Genomic DNA, 24,638 nt, shown 5'->3' on the forward strand with positions numbered 1-24,638 from the left:
CACACATTTCCCAGTGGCAGAGGGGCGACACCCGCGTGTGTGCTAAAACGATCGCCTGTACTGATAGCCAGCGAGAGCGTGATTGGCCGGAGCTGGTTGAAGCTATTTGGCGGGGCGGTCCACTCCGATGATAGAGAGCATACGAGACATTGCCGGAAATGCATCCCACACTGTGCAAGACGCATGCAGCAGCAGCATCTGATACCAAACGTTTTCAGCTTGCGGTATTTCGCCGCATACCGACGGAACGGTACTTTGCGCGATCAGAAACTGGGAGAGACTACAGTGTGCTGGGGAGCGTGGGGACGTCATTACCTCGTTGATGGCCGGTTATCGGCGCCCTGATCCCATAGCCGAAGCAACCATGAAATATACCAACGCCAGGAGGTTTTATCTACCAGCTTCCCTTTTTGTGCATTTGCATTGCTTGATCCTTCGTGGCTGATTCATGGGTTTCCCCTTTTACTGTACATGCTTCCTCGTCGTCTCTTCATTTCGATCGATGCTCCTTGAACGGTATATGAGATCAACCTCTAGCTTCACCTCTAAACACGGTGCTACTCTCTAGTAACTATCGAGAACCACCTGGTTTGGTTTGTGCTTTTCGTCGCTGAACAGCTGGCCTTTTGTGTATAGCCATACTCACCTTACGACGCCTAGATAGACGACGAACCCACTTCCCTCGCGCAGTTCCTCACCCAGCATTTTATCGGGAACCTGCCACGCCCAAAACTTTTCGTGGAAGCTTTTCAGCCAAATTTCGAATACGTCTGGACTGCGCAATTGCTGTGCTATTAGGCATATTGTAGGCTTCGTTTCATCCTCTTGTAGCTTGCATATAGCGGCGCAGGTAGAATTCAATGGCTCGATGAGGGCTTCGTTATATACACAATCGCAGGATATTATGAGGTTGACGGGAGGAAGATGCGAAATGGAGTCAGTCTCCCAATCTAACTCCATGGTGGTAATGCGGTCTTCTGCACCTGCTGCTGCTGCTGCTGTGTCGTCGGCCTTGGCATTCCGTTTACCACTACCTTTTGCATTCTTGCTTTTGCGGTGTTGCGAGAAGACAGTGTGCAGATTCTCAGCAATGTTTTGACGCAAGAGCTTTAACACGTATGACTGGTCCGTGGCTATGTATTTGCCGACTCTTGGGCCCAGAGTCAGGGCAACAATACCAGAGACGCCGGCACCGAGCTCAAGGACAGTAGCGGAAGGAGACAGGAGGGAGCTGGTGGCAAGGAAATTGGTGGGGGAGGTGATCCAATTGGCGAAGAGGGGAGTGACTCGCCAGATTGCTGCGATGGACAGGTGTTAGTGAATGATGCAGATTGAGATGCAGGTGTTGCAGGCATGCCTGGTGTTGGTTGGGTAAACAATGACGTCGACGCGGCGAATGCTCATAAACGCAAGGTCGAGTGCAATTGCAAGAATGCTCTCGTCTTGTCTGCAGTGATGGCAGACGCAGGTCATACAGCACGAAGAGCATATGCTTTGCACTAGACACGAGCCGGCTCTGCTTGTGGCCAAATGTGGACATGACACGGGAGTGTGGAGAGAGACAGCTCCCAAGCAAAGCCAAGGACGAGCTGAAGGGGACATAGTCTGGGGGAAAGCACGACGCAGGAAATGGCCACGGCAACGGCAACTTCCACGCGGGTAACTAAGACAAGTGCAGTCACGACAGCCACAACACACACACATACCTGCACCGGTAGTTCCTGCCTTGCGGTCAGAGGTCAGGAGACTCTTGGAGTGGTGGATGACCAGCTGGTGGCCCGCCACGGTGAAGTCGAGCGTCGCCGCCTTGGAGTCGAAGAAGCCGAGCGACTGAGAAGGAATGTCTTGCGAGAAGACGACGAATGCCTCTGCACAATAGGGTAAGCGTGATGCGCCATGGTGTGTTGATGATGTCGGGGTTTTCGCCTTTCTGACACTTTTTACGTGGCCGTGGTAGAGGAGCGAATGGCAGAGAGGCGACAAATACGTCGAACCGAGGATTAACTTGAAGCTGTGATTCGAGGGCATGGTCCCAGAGACTTGTTACACACCTTCTTCAGGGTCCGCGATAGGATCTGATCCCAGCAAAGCCGTCAGATCCATTGTGGTGGAGACGGTGCAGGTGATGGGGGCTGGGGTGCCTGGCCTGCTGGATGCAGATTGCAGATTGCAGATTGCAGGGTGGGCGGCGGTAGTAAGGTTTTGGCTAACCTGTGCCTCTTCGAGGAACAACAATGCACAAGTGCTATGAAAGGAGACTGCCTGTCTTGGGACGCGACTTTGCCTGCTTGGCCCACGGCTCAGCCTCGGCCCTCTGCCCAAATGGCTGGTACCGGGCGCGCTACCGGCAAGTAAGTAACCAGAGCAGCGCGTCGAGAGGACAGGTGGCCGCCTCCGTGTGCCTGTGCTGGAGATGTCTGTATCTGTGTCCGTATCTGTGTGTGTGCAGCCTCGTAGATCAGATATGGCATTGACACTGCAGGAAAAAAAGAGTGGAGCACCCGGCTCGTGCACGGCGGCCACCAGCAGTAAGTGGACTGGCTGCACCTATGCCTAGCTGCACCTGAGTCGCCCAGCTCTTGCTGTGGCTGTGAGGTCATTGCCTAGAAGCTCGGCCGTGCAGCACATCGCTTTAGCGACATGAGCACGACAAGCGCATAAGCTCCCCAACAGCAACCCCCCCCCCAGCACTGTATCACTCTGTCATCCGCCATTCTCCGCTGGCGACGATACTCCCTCGTGCTATTTTCTATAATAGCCCTCTCTGCCATCCCCCTTTCCCTCCTGCTTGATACCCATACTGCCCTTTCCCACCCACTGCGCTCTCTACACGCAGACACCGCCAACATGCCACAGGACCTCAAGAAGTTGATGCCCCAGGCAAAGGCATACAGGACTGGTCCCTACACCTGTGAAGTCCCCAATGCCCAAAAGGTAGATGGCGAGACGGTACCGCGCCGCAACAACGCGGCCAAAGATGGTCTCATCTTGAAGCCCCACGACGAGGTCTCGACTCTCTACGACATCCTGCGACACTCGGCCGCCAAGTTTGGAAATGCAAAGGCCGTCGGTGCGCGTCGCATCGTCAACATACACGAGGAGACGAAGAAGATCAAGAAGATGGTCGACGGCAAGGAGCAGGAAGTCGACAAGAAGTGGCAATACTTTGAGCTCAGCCCCTACAAGTACAAAAGTTTTGTCGAGTTTGAGCAAATGGCTCTCTCAATAGGTTCGGGTCTCAAGTCGCTGGGTCTCGAGCCACAAGACAGGCTGCACCTCTTCGCCGCCACTAGCATGCAATGGCTGGCTTCTGCCCACGGTAAGCAAATGCGCAACATGCATGCACTGACACGGCCCTAATCACTTGTACAGGCGCGCTTTCCCAGTCAATGGCCATTGTTACTGCCTATGACACGCTCGGAGAGGAGGGCCTCAAGCACTCTATGCTTCAGACCAAAGCAAAAGTCATGTTTACCGACCCAGAGCTGCTGCCCCGGCTCGTGAAACCCATGAACGAGGCCAAGGACGTCAGAGTAGTTGTTTACTGCACAAAAAACGACCCCAAGCAAAAGGATATTGATACCCTCACTCAGGCGCATCCCCACTTGAAAGTCATCAGCTTTGACGACCTGATCAAGCTGGGTGAGGAGAACCCCGCAGAGCCAATTCCGCCAAAGGCAGACGACCTGGCCTGTATCATGTATACTTCTGGATCCACTGGAACCCCCAAGGGTGTTATGATCAAGCACCGCAATGTCGTTGCTGCCGGTAAGTACTCTCGGATCTGTAATCACAACGCGCCCCATGCTAACCATGTGCCCAGTCGCTGGTGTCGATGTTATTGTAGGAAAGTACCTTGGACCTGGCGATGTGCTCATCACCTATCTCCCTGCCGCACACATCCTCGAGTTCGTGTTTGAAAACGCCGTTCTCTACTGGGGAGGCACCATGGGTTACGGCACAATCCGCACGCTCTCCGACCAATCGGTGCGAAACTGTGCTGGTGACATCCGTGAGCTGAAGCCCACCGTCATGGTTGGTGTTCCCCAGGTATGGGAGACCATCAAGAAGGGCATCATCAACAAGGTCGAGGCAGGAGGCGCGCTCAAGAGCAACATGTTCTGGGGTGCCTTCGCAGCTAAGGGTTTCCTCTTGGGCTCTGGCCTTCCCGGTAGTGGTCTTCTCGACACCATCGTCTTCAACAAGGTCAAGGAGGCCACAGGTGGCAGGCTCCGAATCTGCATGAACGGTGGCGGTCCCATTGCAAAGGAAACCCAGCGCTTCATCTCCATTGCCATTACACCCATGATCAGCGGTTACGGTTTGACCGAGACTTGCGCCATGGGTGCGCTCATGGATCCTTTGGCTTGGAACGAGAAGGCTCTTGGTGAGATGCCCGGATCAATCGAGATGAAGCTAGTTGATTTTGCCGATGCTGGATACTTCTCCACCAACAAGCCTCCTCAGGGTGAAATCTGGATTCGTGGTGGCGGTGTCGTTGATGGCTACCTGAACATGCCCGAAGAGACCAAGGAAGCCTTCACTGAAGATGGTTGGTTCAAGACTGGCGATGTAGGCGAGTTCAACGCCAACGGAGAAATCCGTATCATCGACCGCAAGAAGAACCTTGTCAAGACGCTTGCTGGAGAGTACATTGCGCTCGAGAAGCTCGAGTCTGTCTACCGATCTGCGCCCATTGTCGCAAATATCTGCGTCTACGCTGCTGAGGACCGCCAGAAGCCCATCGCCATCATTGTGCCCACTGAGCCACAGCTCAAGAAGATTGCCGCTCAAGTCGGCGTCACTGGTGACCACCTTGAGGAGCTCGTCCACGACAAGAAAATCAACTCTGCTGTGCTGAAGCAGCTGCAAGACGCGGGTCAAAAGGGTGGCCTTGCCAGCTTTGAGATGATTGAAGGCGTTGTCCTAGCCGATGAGGAATGGACACCACAAAACGTAAGTCTAAATGGATACTATGAACGTGGGAAACAAAATTGCTAACATTCTTCTAGGGCCTGACTACCGCTGCGCAGAAGCTCAACCGCAAGGGCATCTTGGAACACTACAAGAAGGAGGTCGATCAGGCTTACGGCAAGTCTTAGAGGTCTTGTGATATCCGGTCGAGTATGTGTGGGTGAGAGTGAGTGAGTAAGTAAATGAGGCGGGGGGGCTGAGTTGCTTTGTCTTGTAATGTTTCACGATGGGACTCTACTCTTTGACCATGAACGCTCAAATCGATGTAATTATATCCCTTTTAGTATAACTTTAACGCGCGTGGAGGTGGCGGCGTAATTTGAATCACAAAAATTTATTATCACAACACTATATGGATTACTTTAACACCAGTAAATACACCACTGGAATGCTAACTTGAAAAATGAGCGATGTTGTCAATGAACAACTCCGTCATGGTCACATCGTTCCAAGAAAAAGTAGATCATGCGCCAAAGACACACCCGCTTTACTGCTTCTTTGCTTCGCGCTCGGCCTTCCTGAGTGCGCGCTTTCGGATGTTCTCGTGCATGCCTCGGTTGACCTTGACAACCGTGTGCGAGCGCTCGCCCAGGAAGCGGGAGAGGAACCAGTGCATGAGACCGTGGCTCCAGTAAGGCGTGCTTGTAAACGCCACACCCTGTGCACCTCCACTCCTGCCAACCTTGCTCAGCGTAGCGCTGACAAACTGCTTTGGATTCGGCACAAGGGCAGATGTCTTGCGGATCTTGGACATGGCCGTGGTCACGAGGTGAGACTGGACACATTGCACGTAGACGCCGTGGGGTTCCAGCTCGGATGCGAGGGCCGTAGACCATTGCTGGAGGAATGCCTTACTTCCAGAGTAGGTTGCGAGGAGCGGGGTAGGGAAGAAGCCACCGAATGAAGCCATGGTCAGAACCAGACCACGCTTGCGAGAGACCATACCGGGGGTAACGAGTTGTGTCACGCGCAGTGTAGCCATGCAGTTGATCATGATGATGTCGGTCATTTCTTGCTTGGGCGTCTCGATAAACGGCACAGGGATGCTGTGGCTCAGTCCGACATTGTTGACCAGAATGCTGACATCGAGGCCTTCAATCAGCTTCTTCATGTTGTTGTAGTCGGAATCCTTGTTCTGGGCAAAGTCCATGGCCAGCGTCTTGACGGCGATCTTGGGGCCATATTTCGAGGTGATTTCGGCGGAGAGGGAGTCCAGCTTCGATTGCGTGCGCGAGACGAGGATGAGGTTATAACCTTTGGCTGCGAGGGACAGGGCGAATTCCTTGCCAATGCCATCTGAGGCACCAGTGATGAGGGCCCAGGTACCGCGGGGTCCGAAGGTACTGAGCTGGTGGTGGGGTTAGAATTGCTCAGTGCCCGCCGGGGTGAATTGGGAGATTGCATACCGATTTGCCTGGCAGTACAAACAAGCTGAGGAGAACTCGGACAGTGCTGATGACGGGTGCCGCAAAAGATGCAATGCCTACGAGCAAGAAGCCATAAACGGCGGCTTGCACGAATGAGTTGCTGGCATCAATGTGCACACCAAAGGTCTGGGTGAGGGCTCCCATGATGGCACCGAATTGCAGCAAAAACAAAGAGTGCTAGGGCGAAGTGACAGGGCAATGCTCAGTATTAGCAATAACAAAGTCCCCTCTGTTGGTCTTACCAGTCCCTCTCGGCCCTAAGCCCTGCCGAGGTTGGTGGGCGAACTAGCGCGGCGCTAGTGACCGGGACCGGAAAAACATGTCGCCCATGGACACTTCCTAAGCGAGTCCATAGTGGAAATTATGAACGACCGACAACGAAAGCACGACAAACCACCCGATCCGCAACCATGGCCACCGAACTCACGTACGTGCTGCGATAACACGAGCGACATCGACAATTGCTGACTGCGAAAAACAGTGTCCAGTCGGAGCGCGCTTTCCAGAAGCAGGTACTAGACGTCCACTGCGCGATTCGACCAAATGCTCGATACTAACGCGATGCGATAGCCTCACATCTTCCTTAACCACAAGGTCGGCGGACCGCGCAAGAACACCCGCTCCAGGAGATGGTACAAGGACGTTGGTCTGGGCTTCCGTACGCCCAAGACCGCCATTGAGGGTACCTACATCGACAAGAAGTGCCCTTTCACCGGCATGGTCTCCATCCGTGGCCGTATCCTTACCGGCACCGTTATGTCCACCAAGATGCACCGTACGTCAACTTTTTCTCAAGCCCTGGAGATGCGATTTGAACAAAAAAGAGCTCGACAAAGCGAAACTGCAGGGATCTGGAAGCATTTTGATGCTAACGAACTTCAGGCACCTTGATCATCCGCCGTGAATACCTCCACTTCATTCCCAAGTACTCCCGTTACGAGAAGCGCCACAAGAACCTCGCCGCTCACGTCTCGCCCGCTTTCCGTGTCGAGCCCGGTGACCAGGTCGTCGTTGGCCAGTGCAGGCCCCTCTCCAAGACCGTCCGCTTCAACGTCCTCCGTATCCTCCCCCGAAAGGGAAAGGCTGCTAAGCAGTTCAACAAATTCTAGATGCATTTTAGAAAAGGGATGGTGTAACGGTTCATGATCAGCAAAGGAAAGAAATGTGGCTGAGGCGGAGCGTGAATGGTTTTCGATATGGTCGTCAAAACTCGGCATCAGGGTTGAGGAATCTGGAGTCCAATGGGCCATGTATGTTTCTTCAGCTACGATCAATGAAAGTCCTCGAGTGGTTAAACAAACCACCGAGGCGGGTCAAAAGTCCACAAATGAGGCTGCTGATTGTACGTGATGGGTGGTGGCTTTTTTGCTTTGTGTCGTGGTCTCGTTGTGCTTCTGGCAATCAATGGAAGGTGATTGTACTATTTCAAGTGAAGGAATGCTTTGCTACGACGAATCTTACAACAGGTACCCAGAAGCGCTCAGCTGTCCCATCAACATCATGATATTAATACCAGTCCCCCAAAAAACCTCACCTCTGTCTAAGCCTTGACATAAAACCCCCACTGCGTAAACATCCAAATCAAACTCGTGTTCGCAACCACCACCGGCCCAACCAACGGCTTCCCCCACCTCGCCGTCCCAAACACCAACCACTCGCTCATAAAGTGTGCCCACGCCACCGCATAGCTCCACATGGCCAACTGATACATGGCCGAATCATTGATATTGTACGCCGCGTAGAACCGTATCAGCGACGCAAGCAGCGTCCACGTCCCAAACGTGCGTGACGATAGTGCCGTGACGTGCTTGGGGATTACTGGGGGAGGATCAATGGGCGTCGGGTTGTAGATGCGCGAGGTGAAGGCGAGTGTGGTGTAGGCTTGGATGCTATTTCCGACGGATATTACAGAGACCTTTAGGGAAGGGGGGAGAGGAGGTGTTAGTTTTTTCTTCTTTTCTTTTGCGTGTGGTTATGACATGGAGCGTGGTTGCATGTGTTGGGGCTGATGGGGTTCAGGAGAGGGGCGGAGAGGGGACGTACGAAGAGGAGCCATTTTGGGAGGAGGCCTTCGGCTTGGGGGAGGTAGGCTTGGATTGCTTCCATTTTGGAGGAGGGGGAGGGGTTGCGATTGAGAGGGTCCCGGGTGTGAGAGGGAGGGGGTTTTTAGGGAGGAGACGCGTTGGTGGTGGCCTTGCGGGTTGATGTGCTGCGGGATAGAGATGTGGTCTGTGCGGAGGGTACTTATGGTAGTAGTTTGCCAAAGTTTCTTTTGGAATTGTAAAGTTCGTTTGTATTTAAATAAGAACTACATTGGCTGCGTCTGTAGGTGGCATTTCAAGAATATGATATGTTTTTCAAATGGCCTCCAGTAGTACAGCCAGAATCGCAACGAGTTCTTTCGTCTGTGTACAGCACTGATCGCGACCTAAGATGACTCTGGTACGCTTGCTATGGAAAACATATCTGTACTCCGGCGAGCATCACACGATGCGGAAATCACGGCACATCCGACTCTTGGTAGCAAGAAAATCATAATAGCCAAGATGAACATGGAGAAGAAACGCGTTTCTGCTATCGGTGGAATGCCTGAAAGAGTTAGTTACCTCCTGACTGACCCACTGCGCGTCTCATCTCACTGTAATACTCGGGCCTTCGTCACAATGGCCATTGTGTATCTTCTTGCTGACAGTTCTTTCTTTCTTTTTTGTAACGTCCAAAATATTCAGAGGCCAATATGCGGAAACCTCTGCAAAAAGAAGATGCCGAGGCCCAGCTTGACGACGAGGCCAACGACGACAGAGACCACGCGGTCGATGGAGATGAAGAAGCACACTTACTAAGAGAAGAGATGGAATTTGAAGACATTGTTCCTCCAGCATCGAAGAAGCTGCGTACGCGTCGACGACGCTTTCTGGACTTTTGGCGCGGGCCGCAACCTCCTCGGATTCAAAGTATCGACCCGTATTTCCCATGGATTCAAAACGGCCCAGTCGAGTGGCTTGAAAGCCAGGGACTCAACAGACCCATCTCACTCGTTGCCGTGCTACTTCCCTGGCTTCTTATCTTCATCTGGTTCCTGACTGCCCAGCTACCGCTGCAAGATGGCGACGCCAACAATGTAATCAGCCTGGGCTGTGTCGATACATTGTGGGAACGCAAGAACGAATGCGGAATCGACGGCATCGACTGTCGTCCGTTTAGCAATCATTCTTTTGCTTTCCAATGCCCGGCAAAGTGTAGAGAAGTGCAACTTCTGAATCCGCACACCGTTGGACCGGTTCAAGTTAACTATCGTCCTTTGGTTGTCGGAACGGGACTTTATCGTGGTGACAGCTTTTTATGTGCCGCAGCTATCCACGCGGGGATTGTCGACAACCACCGAGGCGGCGGTGGTCGCGTCAAGCTCATGGGAGGTCATGACAATTTTTCTGGCACAAAGCACCACGGTATCGAGTCTATTCCGTTTGACTCATACTTTCCACTCTCCTTCTCTGTTGTTTTCGACGATGGGTTTCAGGTGCCAGCCGATCCCCGCTCAGCCTTGCTTCCCATCACTATTCTCTCTACAGTTGTACTCGCCATCTTTTCCTCATCGCCGAAAATCTTCTTTCCCATCTTCACCCTCATTTTCGCTCATGTGAGCTTCGTCTCCGACCCGCCGCCGGCACTGCATCTCAACACAACGGTCTTGCCAGATCACATTTCAATGTTCGCGAAGCGACTTTTGCCGGCCATTTTCGTAATGGTGGTAATGTACTCCACCACAATCAAGCGGACGCTAGCTGGGTTGAGTGCCCACATCGAAAAGGCCGTATTCTGGCTCGGGGGCTTTTGGATCGGTGCATTATCAAATTATACGTTTGACTGGATTCCGATTTCGCGACTCACCGCTCATGACCTCGAGCAGCAGCCTGGCGCGAAGCTGGCGTTGGCAATCATCGTCTTGGTATTGGCTGTGATTGTTGTGGGTCAGGCATACTGTTTCTGGCTCGAAGGCCGCCTGATCCATTATCTGGGCCTGTATAGCCTGTTCATCCTGGCAATTATTGTCTGTCTGATGATTCCAGGTGTCAACTTGCGGATCCACCATTACATTCTGGCACTTTTACTGCTTCCCGGGACGAGTCTCCAGACACGGCCTTCGCTGTTCTTTCAAGGCCTCTTGCTCGGTCTTTTCGTGAACGGCATAGCACGATGGGATTTCGATTCTGTTTTGCAAACTTCTGCTGCTCTGCGTGCCGATGCAAAATTCGAGTCGGTGGTCCCGCAGATAATGGAACCGCTCATTGAGGTAGAAAATGATGCTCTATTCGTGACGTTCAACTTTACTACGCACCCACCTGACGTTGACGGTATGAGCGTCCTTGTAAACGATGTGGAGCGCGCCCGTGCCTTCTATGACAATGAAGGTGATGGCCTTTGGGATATCTTTGAATGGAAGAGAGATGTGGATAGTGGGTTGAATGAGTACTTCCAGTGGGCCTATATACGGGACGGCTACACCCTAGATTACTCAAAACCAGGTACACTGTTTGCTAATGGTAGCTGGAGTTCTGAAATCATATAAAGGGTTCAAAACATCTAGACTTTATTCTGTCGCGTCATAGTTTCTCAACCTGAAGTCCTGTTGTGATCGTTGTCATTCTGAGTGCTTAGACACTTCTCACTCGCTACGAACCACTGTGATCCATGGTAATAAACCAGTTGACTTACTTGCATATCTGTTGAGGTGACTACAATGATCAAGGGGCGAGACAGCCTTCATGTGTATATAACATGTACCTCTGCCCGTAGTTGGTTTGTCCACTTCGAAGCATATCCTCACCAGCACAGTTTCCTGATCCATTCTCTCGGACTACTTCAAGATGGTGAGTAAGAATCTAAATATCTATCTAAATTCATATAATCGCATGGAACTATTTTATCAACATGGGAATACAAGAAGTTTCCAATCAATTACACTTCTAACCATGCATTCCAGTACGGCATAGTCGTCAACGCTACCGCTGCTCTTGCGGCACTTGATTCCCGACAGAACAAGAACTGTCCTGCTCAGCCTACTTGCCCCCGATGGAATGGCTGTGTCTCCACTGCCACTAATGGCGGTGTCTTTAAACTGACCTGCACCACTGACTTCAATGGTCCCGTCATTGGCATTGCCCAGGTAACCACAGCCTCACATATTTGCAAGGCGAGATGAAAATACTCACGAGTTTCCAAACGCGATGTAGGCCAAGATCTTCGTTGACTGCGCCGATGCATGCGCTCGCCACACATACTGCACTGCCTTCAACATGAAGGACAACTTTTGCTACTTTCTTGGCAAAGACGTTGGCACGCCCCGTATATCGTACGTACACCCTTAGCACCGCAATATCCATCACTGATCATCATGCAGAACCGAAAACGTCAATGCCGGCACCCAAGCCAAGCCAGCAACCGAGTTGGAGCCCGCCCCCGGCAGCTCCGTCTGCGAGACCAAGATCAACTGCCCTCATGACGACTACTGCTGCTTCAAGACCAATGGCCAGTCCTATATTAGTCGCTGCAACTACGACTTCAATGGTGGCGACATTGCTATTGGACAGACGAAGTCTCTTAGTGAGTGCGCAAATCTGTGCTCGCTCTTGAAGGGCTGCGTTGCTGCGACTTGGGTTGCTGGGACTTGGGATGGTGGGATGTGCTATCTCAAGAATGACCAGTATAAGGTCGTTTATAACTCTAATGTCGATAGTAAGTTTCTCTATGTTTTGTTCGAGAGGGGCTGATTGTGTTGAGGCTAATGCAATGTACGTAGGTGTTTATCTTGAACGCTAAGACGAAGTGTTTCGGACGACGAAATATTATCTTCGGCAATACAGTCGTCATCTGAGTATGTGATGGCTCGGGAGTGGAAATGGATACAGGATCTTCCTTTACAGGTATTTGTGTCTTGCTGTTCGGATTAACTAGTAGGATCGGTGGGAACTGCATCTTATTTCCAAGTGTTCCTTTGTTGTGGGAGATCATGGAAATGGATTAGTTCTCTACCGTATCTAAGTAGCCGGTTATTGAGATACTAAATAGATGGTCAAACTTATTCAACATAATCGGGTGTTATTAAAGTGAAGTGATGTTGACTGCTAGATTAAGCTTTGATAGTGCTGCAGAAGGGACTATAATATTTGGGTGAAGATCACGACAATTCGGGATAGTCATTCTGACAACTACTTTGCTAAGACTGGTAGAGTAGATTTTGAACTGTAATGAACTGTAAGGATGAACAGAAGTTGTTGGGGGTACGAGATAATAGGAGGGCCCTTATTTCCGCTTATCGCAGCTGATAGATACGCCCCACTGACCATCACGGTGACTCAACCAACCACCGCCTACATAAAGCTAAGAGCCCCGCAAGAGCCTCATTGTAGTGTTCCTACGTTCTACACCTCAATGGCGCTCCAAGACTTGATATTTGACGTCATAGGCGCTCACGTGGCCTTGACAGTCACTCTGGCTCCTCTTCTTATACTATTCATTCGTTCAATCTACCGCATCTACTTTCATCCGCTTGCACATATTCCCGGGCCCATATTGTCCAAATTGACATCTCTCTGGCTTCACTATCATGCTTACACCGGTGATGAAGCGAGCGTCATTCACAAGCTTCACCAACAATACGGCCCATACGTCCGGGTTTCACCCAACGAGGTTGACCTGAGTGACGCCGATGGCATACCCGCAATATACGTATCGAAAGGGGGTTTCCCAAAAGCAAAATGTTACGCAAACTTTGACATTGATGGCCACAAGACTATCTTTTCGACTACCAATCAGGAGTATAGGGCAAGCAGGGCGAAAGCAGTGCTGCCACTCTTTTCAACCAAGTCTTTGCGTGAGAATGAAATGGCTATATGGGGATGTGTAGACTGTGTGATGGACCGACTGAAGGAAGAAGCAAAGACCAAGAGACCTGTCAATGTGCTCAACCTCGCACGAAGCTTGGCAGTCGATGTGGTATCCACCCACCTATTTCGAGAAAACTATGACGGCGTTAACGAAAAAGGGCCGGTGTTGAGTGTCAGCGCGTTTGTAGATGCGTTTGTAGCAGTAGGCCGCTTCTTTTACCTTCCAAACATCGCATTTGTTTGGTTAGAATGGGCTGTTGAAAAATGGGCGCCTGATCGCGAGACAGATGACAGCATGTCACTGGTCGACAAGTTTGTTGCTACACTGGTTGGGAATACGACTTCGAAATCAACGACATATCCGGGACGTTTGCTGGCAATAGGACTGAGCGATTCAGAGGTCAGAGCGCAGTGCAAAGATCTCATCTTCGCTGGGACAGATTCTACAGGCATGAATCTAGCTACGATAATGCGCAGCCTCGTGCTGCATCCCGAAAAGTACCAAAGACTAAAGGAGGAGTTTACCAAGAATACCGCCCTGGGACCCGATGCGCAGGACGCTCAGGCACTTCCTTATCTCAACGCTGTGGTCAAAGAAGGTCTTCGACTTAGCATGGCAAACCCTACGCGCCTACCTCACGTCGTACCAGCTGGTGGTTGGACATTCAAGGGAACCTACTTCCCTGCTGGCTCACTCATTGGTTGTTCGGCATACGAACTACACTTCAACCCTATCGTATTTACCCAGCCCCAAGAGTTCATTCCAGAAAGATGGTTGGACACTACTGAAGACATGTCAAAATACTGGTTTGCTTTTGGTGCAGGAAGTCGAGCGTGTATCGCTAGAAACTTGGCTACTATGGAGTTACAGTTTGCGACTGAGAGATTGGCTAAGACTGGGGTCTTGGATGGAGCAAGAGCGGTTCAAAAGGAGGTTGAGATCTATGAGTGGTTCAATTCGAAAGTCAAGGGCGGCAAAATTGAGCTTGTGTGGGAGTAAACTGATTGAGAGCGCACCGTAAGAGCCTCAAGATATGAAGATATGCAGTTTTATTGTCCGATCCGTATATGTTCGGGTTTGCGCATAGATTTTATCATTTGGGCAAAATTTGAGGTGGTGAGCAGTGAGAATGCAAAGATTTCCGTGTCAGCTGACACAGAGCATGGGAGTGAGCAAATAATTTACAATCCCTCACAATCCCTTGGAGCTATCACAAATAGTTATAGTCATGCCTTTGTCACAGCCTTCTCCACACCACAGATTCAGTTTCTTTTGACAAATAATCTGCTAACCAGATTTCGCACTGCAGAATCCGAACTAGAATAACATGATAGCAATCTTGGTTGGTTGCTGTGAGCTGCCTACTCTGTCATGTGGCGTCCAGACTACGCTGAAATCAGTGCGTGGAAAAACAGATATGTACCGATATTTCGGGGCTTAGTGGAATTTCCATCCGGGATCCCGACCTTTTCCCTCATTCATCCCAACCTTATTTTTATGACATAATAGTGTCGATGGTGCGAGTCAAGGCGGCATCCGACCGGATATGCGGTCACGTTCGAACCCGTTCCACCAAACTGATATCGTTTTGAGAAACAGTAGACGGTATCTGTTAGAAGACTTTCAATAATCTTTAACTTAGTTTTTGCAGAATGCAAAAGACGCCGACTAGGTACCTGAGCCGATCTAAGCGTTCCGTGGTACAGCGTCGGGACTGACGGCGATGACATCATACTAAGATATTGCCGACAGCCGTCAGAAGCCATTTTGCGGGGAAACCCCTATCATTCCCTCATTTCTCAACATTGGCCATGCAGGCCAACACTTTCGGCGCAACCTTGCTGACGTCCGATCGTTGAACTTAGTACTTCTTAGGAACATTGCCAAGGATAAATGATGCATCTCCGGCTGTACCACCCAGCCACGTACGTGTACAGACCGGTCAACTATCCGGGTTTCGCGGTTACAATGGCAGGTTTCTTTGCAGACCTGTCTTGCACGGCCGAAAAGTTAAAAGGAGGCTAAGGCGCGTGTATTATTCATTTGGGATCTCTTTGCTTTCGTTGTGGTGAAAAATTGGCCTCAAAACAATGGCTTCGTTACGATTGTTGGCTACGGCTCTTGTGACAGCAGCACCTCTGGCAAATGCGTTGTACACTAATGGCAGCGTGATCGCACCTTGCGACTCTCCCATATACTGCTACGGTGATTTGCTCCGCGAGATTGAGCTTGCAAGACCATTCACGGATTCGAAGACGTTTGTCGATTTGTGAGTGCTGCTAAAAAATATGCCGCTCATGCCTTCTAACAAAGCGTAGACCAACAATACGCCCGTTAGACGAAGTCCTCACCGCTTTCGCCAATCTTTCTCGGCCCATCAAGAACGACACCGCTCTTAATGCTTTTCTGTCCGAGTACTTTGGAAAGGCTGGTTCCGAACTTGAGGAAGTTCCTACGGAGCAGCTAGAGACTCAGCCAGACTTCCTCGACAACGTCAAGAGCTCCACCGTAGCAGATTTCACCCGCCAGGTCATAGATATTTGGCCAGATCTGACACGTCGCTATGTTGGAGCTGGAAATTGCACTGGCTGCGTTAACTCATTCATCCCTGTGAACCGCACCTTCGTGGTCGCAGGTGGGCGTTTCCGAGAACCGTACTATTGGGATTCATTCTGGATCATTGAAGGCCTTCTCCGTACTCAAGGATCATTCACTCAAATCGCTGAGAATATCATTGAAAATTTCCTGGATCTTGTCGAAGATATCGGCTTTGTGCCAAATGGCGCTCGACGATATTATGAAAACCGATCCCAGCCACCACTTCTCACTCAAATGGTTCGCGTTTATGTAGAGTACACGCAAAACTACACGTTGCTGGAACGTGCCCTGCCTATCCTCGAGCAAGAGTATGACTTTTGGGTCACTAACCGTACGGTAACGCTTGAACGCGCCGGTAGGAACTACTCGCTAAATCACTACGCCGTATCGAATACTCAGCCACGACCGGAATCCTTTTATGAGGACTATGTGACTGCCAACAATGAAACCTACTTCAACAAACAAGGCAAAAAGTTCAACGCTACAACCCCACTTACCGAATCTGAGAAAGCTACGCTCTATTCGAATCTAGCGTCAGGTGCTGAAAGTGGGTGGGACTATACTGCTCGTTGGCTTGCAAACCCTTCCGATGCTGTTACCGATACATATTTCCCACTCCGCTCCCTCAACACTAAGGAAACCATTCCTGTAGAGCTGAATTCGATCCTGTACCACAACGAAATAACCATTGCGGAGTTCCATCGCCACCAAGGCAACTACAGCGCCGCACGAGCATGGGCTGAGCGAGCTGCACAGCGTAGCGAGGCCATGACAACGTTTTTGTGGTCTCCTGAACACTATAGCTACTTCGACTACAACCTTACATCTAGCAGCAAGAACATTTACACGCTCAGGGATAACACTAGTACACCCCTTTCGCTCCAGGGCGCACCAGAGGGCATGCAGGTATGGTTTGAGATCTCGCAGTTCTATCCATTCTGGACTGGAGCGGCGCCAGACAGCGTCAAGAACGATCCAAAGGCCATGCGGCGGGTATATGCCCGGATAGGGGAACTCTTGGAATCACAAGACGGCGCCATTGCAGCAACAAATCTTGCGACTGGTCAACAATGGGACAAGCCAAATGTCTGGCCCCCACTACAATATATCCTTATGCAAGGTCTGTTGAACACGCCACTCGAGGTCGGCGAGGAAGACGATGAGCAAACGACCGAAGACTACGTCTGGACACAAGATCTCGCCCTCCAACTTGCACAACGCTATCTCGATTCTTTGTACTGCACTTGGCGTGTGACTGGTGGAGCAACAGCGGACGTCGCCCAGCTGCCTAATTCCCAAGGTAATGGGACGATCTTCGAGAAGTACTCGGACGAGAGTACCAATGCTGCTGGTGGAGGCGGAGAGTACGAAGTCGTAGAAGGCTTTGGCTGGTCGAACGGAGTGTTGATCTGGGCTGTTGATCAATTCGGACAGAGACTCAAGACACCCGAGTGTGGAAACATTACAGCTGCTAACATCGGAAGCGGTGACAAGAAGAAGAGAAGTGCAGTCGAGTTGAGTAAGAGGGATGCTGAGTGGGTCAAGCAGATGGGGTCGAGGCGATTGAGGTACTAATCCTAATGTCTATTTGGTAGTGGGCTAGCGGGCCTCTCACCTATCTTGGTCTTGTTACCACCAGATCGCCAGTGTAGAAAAACTTCGAGCTAATACTATATTGAATGTTTGGCAATGTTCCTTTTCCTAATTAATCCTTTGCATCGGTGAACAAGGAAACAGCCTCGGCAGTGTGCTTCAAAGCCAGTCGTATTTGGTAAGCTCCTGGTCTCCTTCGTTCCTGATCATCATGTGCTACGGGTAAAATGCCACTACTAGCTCTGACGATCTGCACTGCCGATGTGTAAGTCGATCACTCATGATTCAGAATGGCTAGGCCGTTCACTCCGCGGTGCTGCATCTGCACAACAATCCCAAAGGCGTCATGTGATGTTTGAGGAGTCCCATCTACCTGAGACAATTTGTCGCGATTCGCAAGGACCCACCTGGTGTTCGTGATGGGGCACATCTAAGGCATGTTTTCTTTACTTTTTCTCAGCCCGTCATATCGCGTAGACTCCGCGGCAACATGCGACTTTGGGGCCAGGTTCTTTTTTGGAGGAGGGGGAGGTCTGATTAAAGGGCTGTTGCATTGCGGGCTTGGCAATAGCAAGACTATTCCTGGGCAAGAGAGCTGTGCTTGAGTCGATGATCGGACACTCTAGCGTACACATGCTCCTCGGCTTGTATTTGCCGGTTTGTCCCCGGGAACGGCCAACTTGGACATATGGATATACGGTGATTTAAGCAAGTGCTGATGATGGACAGAATCATGATTGCCTTCCTTTGATGTCCGATGGACATGTCCTCTGAATGACTAGCTGTCTGGCAGCGCAGTAACCTTGCAATGACGAATAGCGTACTTGTACGTCTCATGCGACACGGAGGATTTTCTACATGGGTTGTGAACGGCATTGCTATATGGGGTCCGCTAGCCTGGTGCGGACGCTAACGGGCGACTACCGGCACCCTGACCTGCTCCTACCATGCACTCTTCTCTTCTTGGACCGAGGCAGATTGCTTTTGTGTGTCGCTGATGATCTACAAACCCAGTCTCACGCAAATATACACACCACTTTACAAATCTCCTCGCAAACCCGCTGGGCTGGAATCTACTAATCCCAGTTGTATACTGCAAAGTACGATATCCGAGACACGCCCCTTAGGCGAGCCGTTTTTCTCGAAGCAAAAAGCAAAGAAGAAAATGGACCTATTTACTTGCTTTTTGCCGTTTTCCATTGCCCGATTGAACGGCCTGCAGTGTCAATATGTCATGTAAACTCTATTCCCCGGGCGCACAGCCATTGGTGTCGTAACGGTTGGTGTGTCGGGCGCCCGCCTGGCACGAGGACACCACCCAATCACTCATCTCAAATACCTACGCCACACCGGCACCATAGCCTCGTTATTTAATGGAGGGTCAGTCTTAGTGTGCTTTTTTTGCCCGGGGATCAGCGCTGCCTGGTCTGCGTAAACCTGGCGATACACGAAACTCCTTTCTTTCCTTGCCCGATGTCCGAGGTTAGGGTACTACAGTGTGAGTGGGTATCTCGGAAAACCAGCGTATCGGGATATATGACATGGTGTGGGAGGGTGAAGATGTATATGCATATATATATGTGTGCCCTTTGCGTAAAACGAAACGGATATCAAGGCGCAGCTCACTTTATTTCTTTACCACTGCCTACTACATTTGCTTCCATATACCATCTCAACATCTAATTACGTTCTCAAATATACCATCAAGATGAAGTTTCTCACTCTTTCCATGATGACTGCCCTGGCGGTAGCATCGCCCATCACCACGCACTCTGAGACCGCCCTCGAAGCCCGTCAACTCGGCTCCAGCACCAGCAACGATCTCCAGCAAGGCCAGGCGGGCTCCTGCCCCAAGGCCATCTTCATCTTTGCCAGAGCCAGCGGCGAGCCTGGAAACATGGTAAGTCTAATCATATACTCAACTTCAGTAACAAACATGATCGCTAACACAGACATCCAGGGATCTTCCACCGGCCCCATCGTCGCAAGGGAGCTCGAGAGCAAATACGGCGCAGGCAGCGTCTGGGTCCAAGGCGTCGGCGCTCCCTACGCCGCCGATTTGCTCTCCAACGCCCTACCAGCCGGCACTTCTCAAGGCGCCATCGACGAAGCCGTCAAGATGTTCCAGCTCGCAAACCAGAAGTGCCCCGAGACCCCCGTTGTATCGGGTGGCTACAGGTAAATACCACTCTTCTTTCCCACATCCCTTATTCCCCCAAATTCCACTGTGTGCATTTTTCTAATACAAAGAATAGTCAAGGTACTGCCGTCATCGCTGGCGCAATTCCCGAGCTCTCTGAGACCGTTCGCGCCCAGGTCAAGGGCGTTGTGCTTTTTGGATACACGAAGAACAAGCAGAACAATGGCGGCATCCAGTCGTATCCCGCTGATAAAGTAAAGGTGTTCTGCGCCATGGGTGATTTGGTGTGCTCTGGTACTCTCACCGTTACCGCCGCGCACTTTACCTACTTTGACGAAGCTGCGGGTCCTGCACCTGAGTTCCTCATGAGCAAGATTGGTGTGTGAGCTGCTTGATATGTGGAAGAACAGCAGAAGAGGCATGTATATATATATGGCTTGTCGGAACTGGTGTACATATAACTTTCGAGTTGCAAACTAGGGAACACGGATTACTTCTTTCTTTCTTTGGGAACATGGTACACGTCTATTTTTATTTTAGCTAAAGTAAACACACTTGAAATCTTGGTATACACAACACATATGGTCTAACACCAATCATCACTACTGGGCTTTGTACACTAAGACTTGGTAATGGTCTTTTGTGCCTTGGCATCGTCCCTCATCTCCTGTTTGATCCTGGTAATTGTGCCTGCACCGCCATAAATCATGGCAGTGTAGACTTGTGCTACACTCGCACCAGCATCGAGAACCTCACGTGCCTGCCGGCCATTGGTGATTCCTCCGGTTGCAAAAATGACCTTACGTGGGGCGTCTGGTGCAGGCGCGGCCTTGGGTGTAGATTGCAGAGTGACAAGAGGTGCAGATTCGGAGATGTCATCAAAGTCTGAGGATGCAGGTTTAGGAGCGGGTTGCTCGACATCGAGGGAGGGCTTGGTCATCGAGGACTTGGTTGACTCGTCACCTGAGTCTTGTCCAGCAGAAGCCTTGATGTCTTTAGGCTGCGTGGGGAGGGTGATGTGCTTTGGGCCTTCATCAAGTGCCTTTCGGTACTTCTTTACCAGAGCTAGGGTGCGCTCAAACATCTGAGGGCCCGAGTATCCACCCTGTTCAAGTAGAATACTCGCTTCTGATTGGGACAGAAGGTAGCCCTTGGGAAGCGGGTCTGGCCGCTTCTTGGTTGTGTTACCAACAATGACACCATCGACACCAGAGTCCCACACGGCCTCGCAAATACCTGATATCTGCTCTTCCGAGTCTTCGTCTGGGCTGACCTTGACCATGACAGCAGGTTTAGTCTTACGGTCAATCTTCTTGACGGCGCCAACGACACCCGAGAGAAGCTTTGTCAATGGTTCGACATTCTGGAGGGTGCGGAGGCCGGGGGTGTTGGGCGACGAGACATTGACTACAAGGACATCTGCATACTTTCCCACGTAGCCAACAGCAGTGGCATAGTCGCGAACCACGGATTCTATGTCGTTCTCCGAAGTCGACTTGTTCTTTGCGACTTGCACGGCCATGAGGCGTCCTTCATGAAGCGAGCCAGGCGGTACACCAGCCTCGCCATCCAGCACACGTCGTTCAGCATCCTCGTCGAGCCCCAGGCCGGCATGGTAGGCAAACTCTCGCACGCGTTGTCGCAGTCTTGAAGCAACCAGCTCTGCGCCCTCTGAGTTGAATCCATAGCGGTTAATGAGCGCGTTCTGGCTGGGGATCCTAAAGACACGCGGCTTGGGGTTGCCTTCTTGCGGCATTAATGTGATAGCTCCGACCTCAACTACGCCCGCGCCCAGATCGAACAGCGGCGTTGGAACCTCGGCGCCCTTGTCAATGCCCGCAGATGTTCCAATGGGGTTGTTCAATGTGTGACCAAAGACTTCGACTGCTAGATCACCCTGCGAGTCGGCTACGCCACGCTCCCTAGGGTTGATTCCAAAACTATGCAGCACCTTGAGCATCCGAGTGCCAGCATGGTGTGCGTCCTCGCCATCTGGGTATATCACTCGCAGCGCAGGTACAAGGAGCCATTGGTGGATGCTGGCGCGCGTGTCCGTAACGTACAGGTATCCAAAGGTTCCCCCCACAGCCAGCAAAGTTCCATAAATGAAGTTCTTCGTGCGGGTCCCAGCCGATCGGACATTTGTCGCGGCTTCGGTGGCCGTTGTCGATGTGGTAGCATATCTCGTCGGTGTCTGTAACAGCGAGCGATGGGTCGGGCGATGACGCGGTATCGAGGGCCGGACGCGCAGAGCCCGCAGGCTGGCGGCACTGTTCATCATCACGAGTGTCGTGCGCAGCCCGTGCGACTTTCAATGGCTGGGCAATCGCTCGGGTGAACGATTGAACAAACGACGAGTTACGGGTGTTTGGAGCCGCGAATCTCGGAAACACCCAGTGACGTGGGCTTGGCACCCCGTTACCCCAACATGCCTTGCCGTAGGACCCCTTGACCTGCTCACCCAATATCCATGTCCTCAGATCTGTCAGATTCCCGTAACTGTAGCATACAAATCTTTTTGTCGTCTTTTCGATTATTCTTGGGTTCTTATCACGCTAATCTGCTATTCCGCCGTCGCCTTGCCGTTAACTTCGACTGTCTGACACGACCTGTAACTAGCTAATATCTGACTACAATGTTTCACACTGCGCCCGAACCGCCATGTCCCATTATTTGCACTAATTGCAAACGGCCGTGCCTGCTCGTGGTGCGGCATCAAACTATTTGTAGTACCTGCAGAACGAGATAGACACTATAAGATAAATTGCCAACTCCTAAAAAGCCGAGCACTGACTGGGTAAATTGGCCGACTCTGCGGAGTACGGGACACTAGTGAAGTATTTGCACCAATAACCTTTTGTAAACGTCCAAGTGACCGTACTTGAATTTCCCCTTTCCGTATATGCACTGTGCAACGGAGGTATTTGCAGGCACATCTCCACCTCAAGGACCCCAGCATCTCAGTACTAAGCCTTTCTAGCAAGTCTTGATATATAGCCAAGCTATGCCCCGTAAAAGCTTGTCATTCACTGCTCCATTCATTCACTAGTTTTCAAGATGCTTCTGACCAAGCTTGCACAGCTATGCCTGATCGCTACACCGGCCTTGAGTGCCATGACCAAGGTGGGCTCGGTGTGCACGGTTACCCCCTCAGGATCAGCTGATGACAGCGGCTTCATCCTCGATGCCTTCAAGCAGTGTGGACAAAATGGAAGGATTGACATTACAGCGGGCAACTTCACCATCGGCAAGGTCATTGACGTTCTTAATCTCAAAAACTGTGAGATTAACATCCGCGGCAAACTCACCTGGACCGCCGATATCCAATACTGGGTCAAGAACAGTGTCAGTGTCGTCTTCCAGCAGAGAAGCACGGCATTCCGCTTGGGAGGCGAGAACTTCTCGGTCCTGGGCCATGGCCAGGCATTGTTTGATGGCAATGGTCAGGCGTGGTACGACGCTAACAAAAATGGAGCCAACATGGCCGGTAGGCCTATCAGCCTGACCCTATGGCATGCAAAGAACGCCGTGGTTGACGGAATCACTTGGAGAAAGGTGCAATTCTGGTAGGTCCTGGCACTCTACTTTGAACCAGCATTGTTCCTAACATGACAGGCACACGTTTGTCGCTTACTCGCAAAACATCACAATGACAAACTTGGACATGAAGGCCGTCTCCGACTCGCAGTGGGGCACCGTCAACACCGATGGCTTCGACAGCTGGAACTCACGGGACATTGTACTCAAGAACTGGGTCGTGACCTGCGGCGATGTAAGCCTTCCCCATGAATCTTGCCTCACCACATACACAAGTCTAACCATTCTTTCCTAGGACTGCATCTCCATCAAAGGAAACAGCACAAACGTCTATGTCAAGAACGCTACATGCTACGGCTCGGGCGCTATGGTCATCGGGTCCATGGGCAACCCACCCAACATCCCCGAGACAGTCGAAAACGTCATCTTCGAAGATATCCAAGCCTACTCAAGTTCCAACGCCGCATGGATCAAAACGTACCCTGGCCAAGGCTACGTCAGGAACGTGACATTCCGCAACTTCCACATGACTAACGTCAACCAGCCCATATACGTGACGCCATGCATCTACTCGTACACGGGCTGCGATAACTCGCGCCTCAAAATCTCAGACATTACCTGGCAAAATATCACGGGTACCTCGAGGTACAATGTCGCCGCAGCCATCTATTGCAGTAAGAGCACGCCTTGCACGGGTCTCAAGTTCAAGGATATCAACATCAAGCCAATGAATGGTGGGCAGGCAAAGATTCTTTGTAGCAATTTAAATAGCGACAGTGGGCTGGCGTGTACAGGTACTTGTCCTGCAGGATGGAAACAGCAATTATCTGGAAACGCTTAAGACTGAGTCAGAGAGAGAGGAAATGAGAAGGTTCCTGATTAATTCCATGTACATACTTATTACCACAATTGCCGGACGAAAAGCTGATCCGTCGCTCAGTCTCCGAGTCAAGGCACTAAATGTCAGCGCTATGTAATATCCTTTTTGAAAAAGAACCACCATCCTTGTGCAACCTCAAGGCATGTGAAGCTACCACAGATTTTAGTGCTTACACTAGTGATCGGGTAGACGCACATCGTACGCAGCCCTATCACGCGTGTCCGGAGGTTTGAGCTAAACAAGTGGAACGAGACGCGCCAACCTTACGTACACCACTCTCGGGTGCAGAAAACTTTAATTTAACCTTTACTGTTGCAGGTAATATCTCGGCAGTCGTGACAAGGTGATTGGGATAACCTTGCTAGCTTGACCCATACAAGGCCAAGATCCATGGCATGATGTACAGTATGCGGAATACGTACCCTGTGTAGCACATACGCGCCAATATGCGCTGTCACAATGTACCTTTGAGGTAGTACTGGATACATGGTTTTGCACGAGGAGGGCCCGGCATCCTGTGCGGGGTACTATGTTTACACGTCATCATCCGAAAAAGCTAATGTAGTACCTTGGTAATATCGATGTTGTCGGTGTTCCTGTT

General features: G+C 51.1%; 11 protein-coding genes across 11 annotated transcripts; 7 read left to right on the forward strand and 4 right to left on the reverse strand.

Annotated features, from left to right (window-relative positions):
• Positions 1–379: 379 nt before the first annotated feature.
• Positions 380–2,270, reverse strand: COCSADRAFT_180851 (uncharacterized protein). The gene is made up of 3 exons (XM_007701207.1): positions 2,052–2,270; positions 1,707–1,868; positions 380–1,298 (listed from the first exon to the last, which is right to left on the reverse strand). The coding sequence occupies exons 1-3, from the start codon at positions 2,101–2,103 to the stop codon at positions 643–645; spliced, it is 870 nt and encodes a 289-aa protein (XP_007699397.1). The 5' UTR covers positions 2,104–2,270; the 3' UTR covers positions 380–642.
• Positions 2,271–2,847: 577 nt separating this feature from the next.
• Positions 2,848–5,102, forward strand: COCSADRAFT_87799 (uncharacterized protein; the record flags this gene model as incomplete). Its single annotated transcript, XM_007701208.1, has 4 exons — positions 2,848–3,319; positions 3,373–3,768; positions 3,824–4,956; positions 5,013–5,102. 4 exons carry the CDS (start codon positions 2,848–2,850, stop codon positions 5,100–5,102), a joined length of 2,091 nt encoding a protein of 696 aa, XP_007699398.1.
• Positions 5,103–5,461: 359 nt separating this feature from the next.
• Positions 5,462–6,545, reverse strand: COCSADRAFT_88402 (uncharacterized protein; the record flags this gene model as incomplete). The annotated part of the gene is made up of 2 exons (XM_007701209.1): positions 5,462–6,322; positions 6,381–6,545. The coding sequence occupies 2 exons, from the start codon at positions 6,543–6,545 to the stop codon at positions 5,462–5,464; spliced, it is 1,026 nt and encodes a 341-aa protein (XP_007699399.1).
• Positions 6,546–6,811: 266 nt separating this feature from the next.
• Positions 6,812–7,510, forward strand: COCSADRAFT_170685 (uncharacterized protein; the record flags this gene model as incomplete). Its single annotated transcript, XM_007701210.1, has 4 exons — positions 6,812–6,828; positions 6,883–6,913; positions 6,972–7,176; positions 7,284–7,510. 4 exons carry the CDS (start codon positions 6,812–6,814, stop codon positions 7,508–7,510), a joined length of 480 nt encoding a protein of 159 aa, XP_007699400.1.
• Positions 7,511–7,796: 286 nt separating this feature from the next.
• COCSADRAFT_315337 (uncharacterized protein) lies at positions 7,797–8,616 on the reverse strand. The gene is made up of 2 exons (XM_007701211.1): positions 8,445–8,616; positions 7,797–8,316 (listed from the first exon to the last, which is right to left on the reverse strand). The coding sequence occupies exons 1-2, from the start codon at positions 8,505–8,507 to the stop codon at positions 7,942–7,944; spliced, it is 438 nt and encodes a 145-aa protein (XP_007699401.1). The 5' UTR covers positions 8,508–8,616; the 3' UTR covers positions 7,797–7,941.
• A 346-nt stretch (positions 8,617–8,962) lies between these two features.
• Positions 8,963–12,221, forward strand: COCSADRAFT_180854 (uncharacterized protein; the record flags this gene model as incomplete). The annotated part of the gene is made up of 5 exons (XM_007701212.1): positions 8,963–10,927; positions 11,396–11,568; positions 11,636–11,754; positions 11,803–12,137; positions 12,202–12,221. Exons 1-5 carry the CDS (start codon positions 9,139–9,141, stop codon positions 12,219–12,221), a joined length of 2,436 nt encoding a protein of 811 aa, XP_007699402.1. The 5' UTR covers positions 8,963–9,138.
• A 598-nt stretch (positions 12,222–12,819) lies between these two features.
• Positions 12,820–14,541, forward strand: COCSADRAFT_36222 (uncharacterized protein). Its single transcript, XM_007700933.1, has one exon. It carries the CDS (start codon positions 12,834–12,836, stop codon positions 14,286–14,288), a length of 1,455 nt encoding a protein of 484 aa, XP_007699123.1. The 5' UTR covers positions 12,820–12,833; the 3' UTR covers positions 14,289–14,541.
• An 800-nt stretch (positions 14,542–15,341) lies between these two features.
• Positions 15,342–17,577, forward strand: COCSADRAFT_36223 (glycoside hydrolase family 37 protein). Its single transcript, XM_007700934.1, has 2 exons — positions 15,342–15,558; positions 15,608–17,577. The coding sequence occupies exons 1-2, from the start codon at positions 15,380–15,382 to the stop codon at positions 17,460–17,462; spliced, it is 2,034 nt and encodes a 677-aa protein (XP_007699124.1). The 5' UTR covers positions 15,342–15,379; the 3' UTR covers positions 17,463–17,577.
• Positions 17,578–19,194: 1,617 nt separating this feature from the next.
• On the forward strand, positions 19,195–19,997 carry COCSADRAFT_58937 (carbohydrate esterase family 5 protein; the record flags this gene model as incomplete). The annotated part of the gene is made up of 3 exons (XM_007701019.1): positions 19,195–19,380; positions 19,441–19,658; positions 19,736–19,997. Coding segments are annotated over 3 exons (666 nt in total), but the record flags the coding sequence as incomplete, so codon positions are not given.
• A 68-nt stretch (positions 19,998–20,065) lies between these two features.
• On the reverse strand, positions 20,066–21,968 carry COCSADRAFT_36224 (uncharacterized protein). The gene has a single exon (XM_007700935.1). It carries the CDS (start codon positions 21,899–21,901, stop codon positions 20,240–20,242), a length of 1,662 nt encoding a protein of 553 aa, XP_007699125.1. The 5' UTR covers positions 21,902–21,968; the 3' UTR covers positions 20,066–20,239.
• Positions 21,969–22,671: 703 nt separating this feature from the next.
• COCSADRAFT_356026 (glycoside hydrolase family 28 protein) lies at positions 22,672–24,127 on the forward strand. Its single transcript, XM_007701213.1, has 3 exons — positions 22,672–23,186; positions 23,236–23,392; positions 23,453–24,127. The coding sequence occupies exons 1-3, from the start codon at positions 22,678–22,680 to the stop codon at positions 23,996–23,998; spliced, it is 1,212 nt and encodes a 403-aa protein (XP_007699403.1). The 5' UTR covers positions 22,672–22,677; the 3' UTR covers positions 23,999–24,127.
• The last annotated feature ends 511 nt before the right edge of the window (positions 24,128–24,638 follow it).

Source organism: Bipolaris sorokiniana (genome assembly GCF_000338995.1).
Source record: "Bipolaris sorokiniana ND90Pr unplaced genomic scaffold COCSAscaffold_6, whole genome shotgun sequence".
NCBI classification, from domain to species: domain Eukaryota; kingdom Fungi; phylum Ascomycota; class Dothideomycetes; order Pleosporales; family Pleosporaceae; genus Bipolaris; species Bipolaris sorokiniana.

Coding starts and splice junctions, on each gene's coding strand:
- COCSADRAFT_180851 (XM_007701207.1), bottom strand. CDS start 2,103: ATGGATCTGACGGCTTTGCTGGGATCAGATCCTATCGCGGACCCTGAA. Junction 1,869..2,051: donor TATCGCGGACCCTGAAGAAG/GTGTGTAACAAG, acceptor CCTATTGTGCAG/AGGCATTCGTCGTCTTCTCG. Junction 1,299..1,706: donor GGCAGGAACTACCGGTGCAG/GTATGTGTGTGT, acceptor TGTCCATCGCAG/CAATCTGGCGAGTCACTCCC.
- COCSADRAFT_315337 (XM_007701211.1), bottom strand. CDS start 8,507: ATGGAAGCAATCCAAGCCTACCTCCCCCAAGCCGAAGGCCTCCTCCCA. Junction 8,317..8,444: donor TCCCAAAATGGCTCCTCTTC/GTACGTCCCCTC, acceptor CCTTCCCTAAAG/GTCTCTGTAATATCCGTCGG.
- COCSADRAFT_36222 (XM_007700933.1), top strand. CDS start 12,834: ATGGCGCTCCAAGACTTGATATTTGACGTCATAGGCGCTCACGTGGCC.
- COCSADRAFT_36223 (XM_007700934.1), top strand. CDS start 15,380: ATGGCTTCGTTACGATTGTTGGCTACGGCTCTTGTGACAGCAGCACCT. Junction 15,559..15,607: donor TCGAAGACGTTTGTCGATTT/GTGAGTGCTGCT, acceptor AACAAAGCGTAG/ACCAACAATACGCCCGTTAG.
- COCSADRAFT_36224 (XM_007700935.1), bottom strand. CDS start 21,901: ATGATGAACAGTGCCGCCAGCCTGCGGGCTCTGCGCGTCCGGCCCTCG.
- COCSADRAFT_356026 (XM_007701213.1), top strand. CDS start 22,678: ATGCTTCTGACCAAGCTTGCACAGCTATGCCTGATCGCTACACCGGCC. Junction 23,187..23,235: donor TGGAGAAAGGTGCAATTCTG/GTAGGTCCTGGC, acceptor CTAACATGACAG/GCACACGTTTGTCGCTTACT. Junction 23,393..23,452: donor GGGTCGTGACCTGCGGCGAT/GTAAGCCTTCCC, acceptor ATTCTTTCCTAG/GACTGCATCTCCATCAAAGG.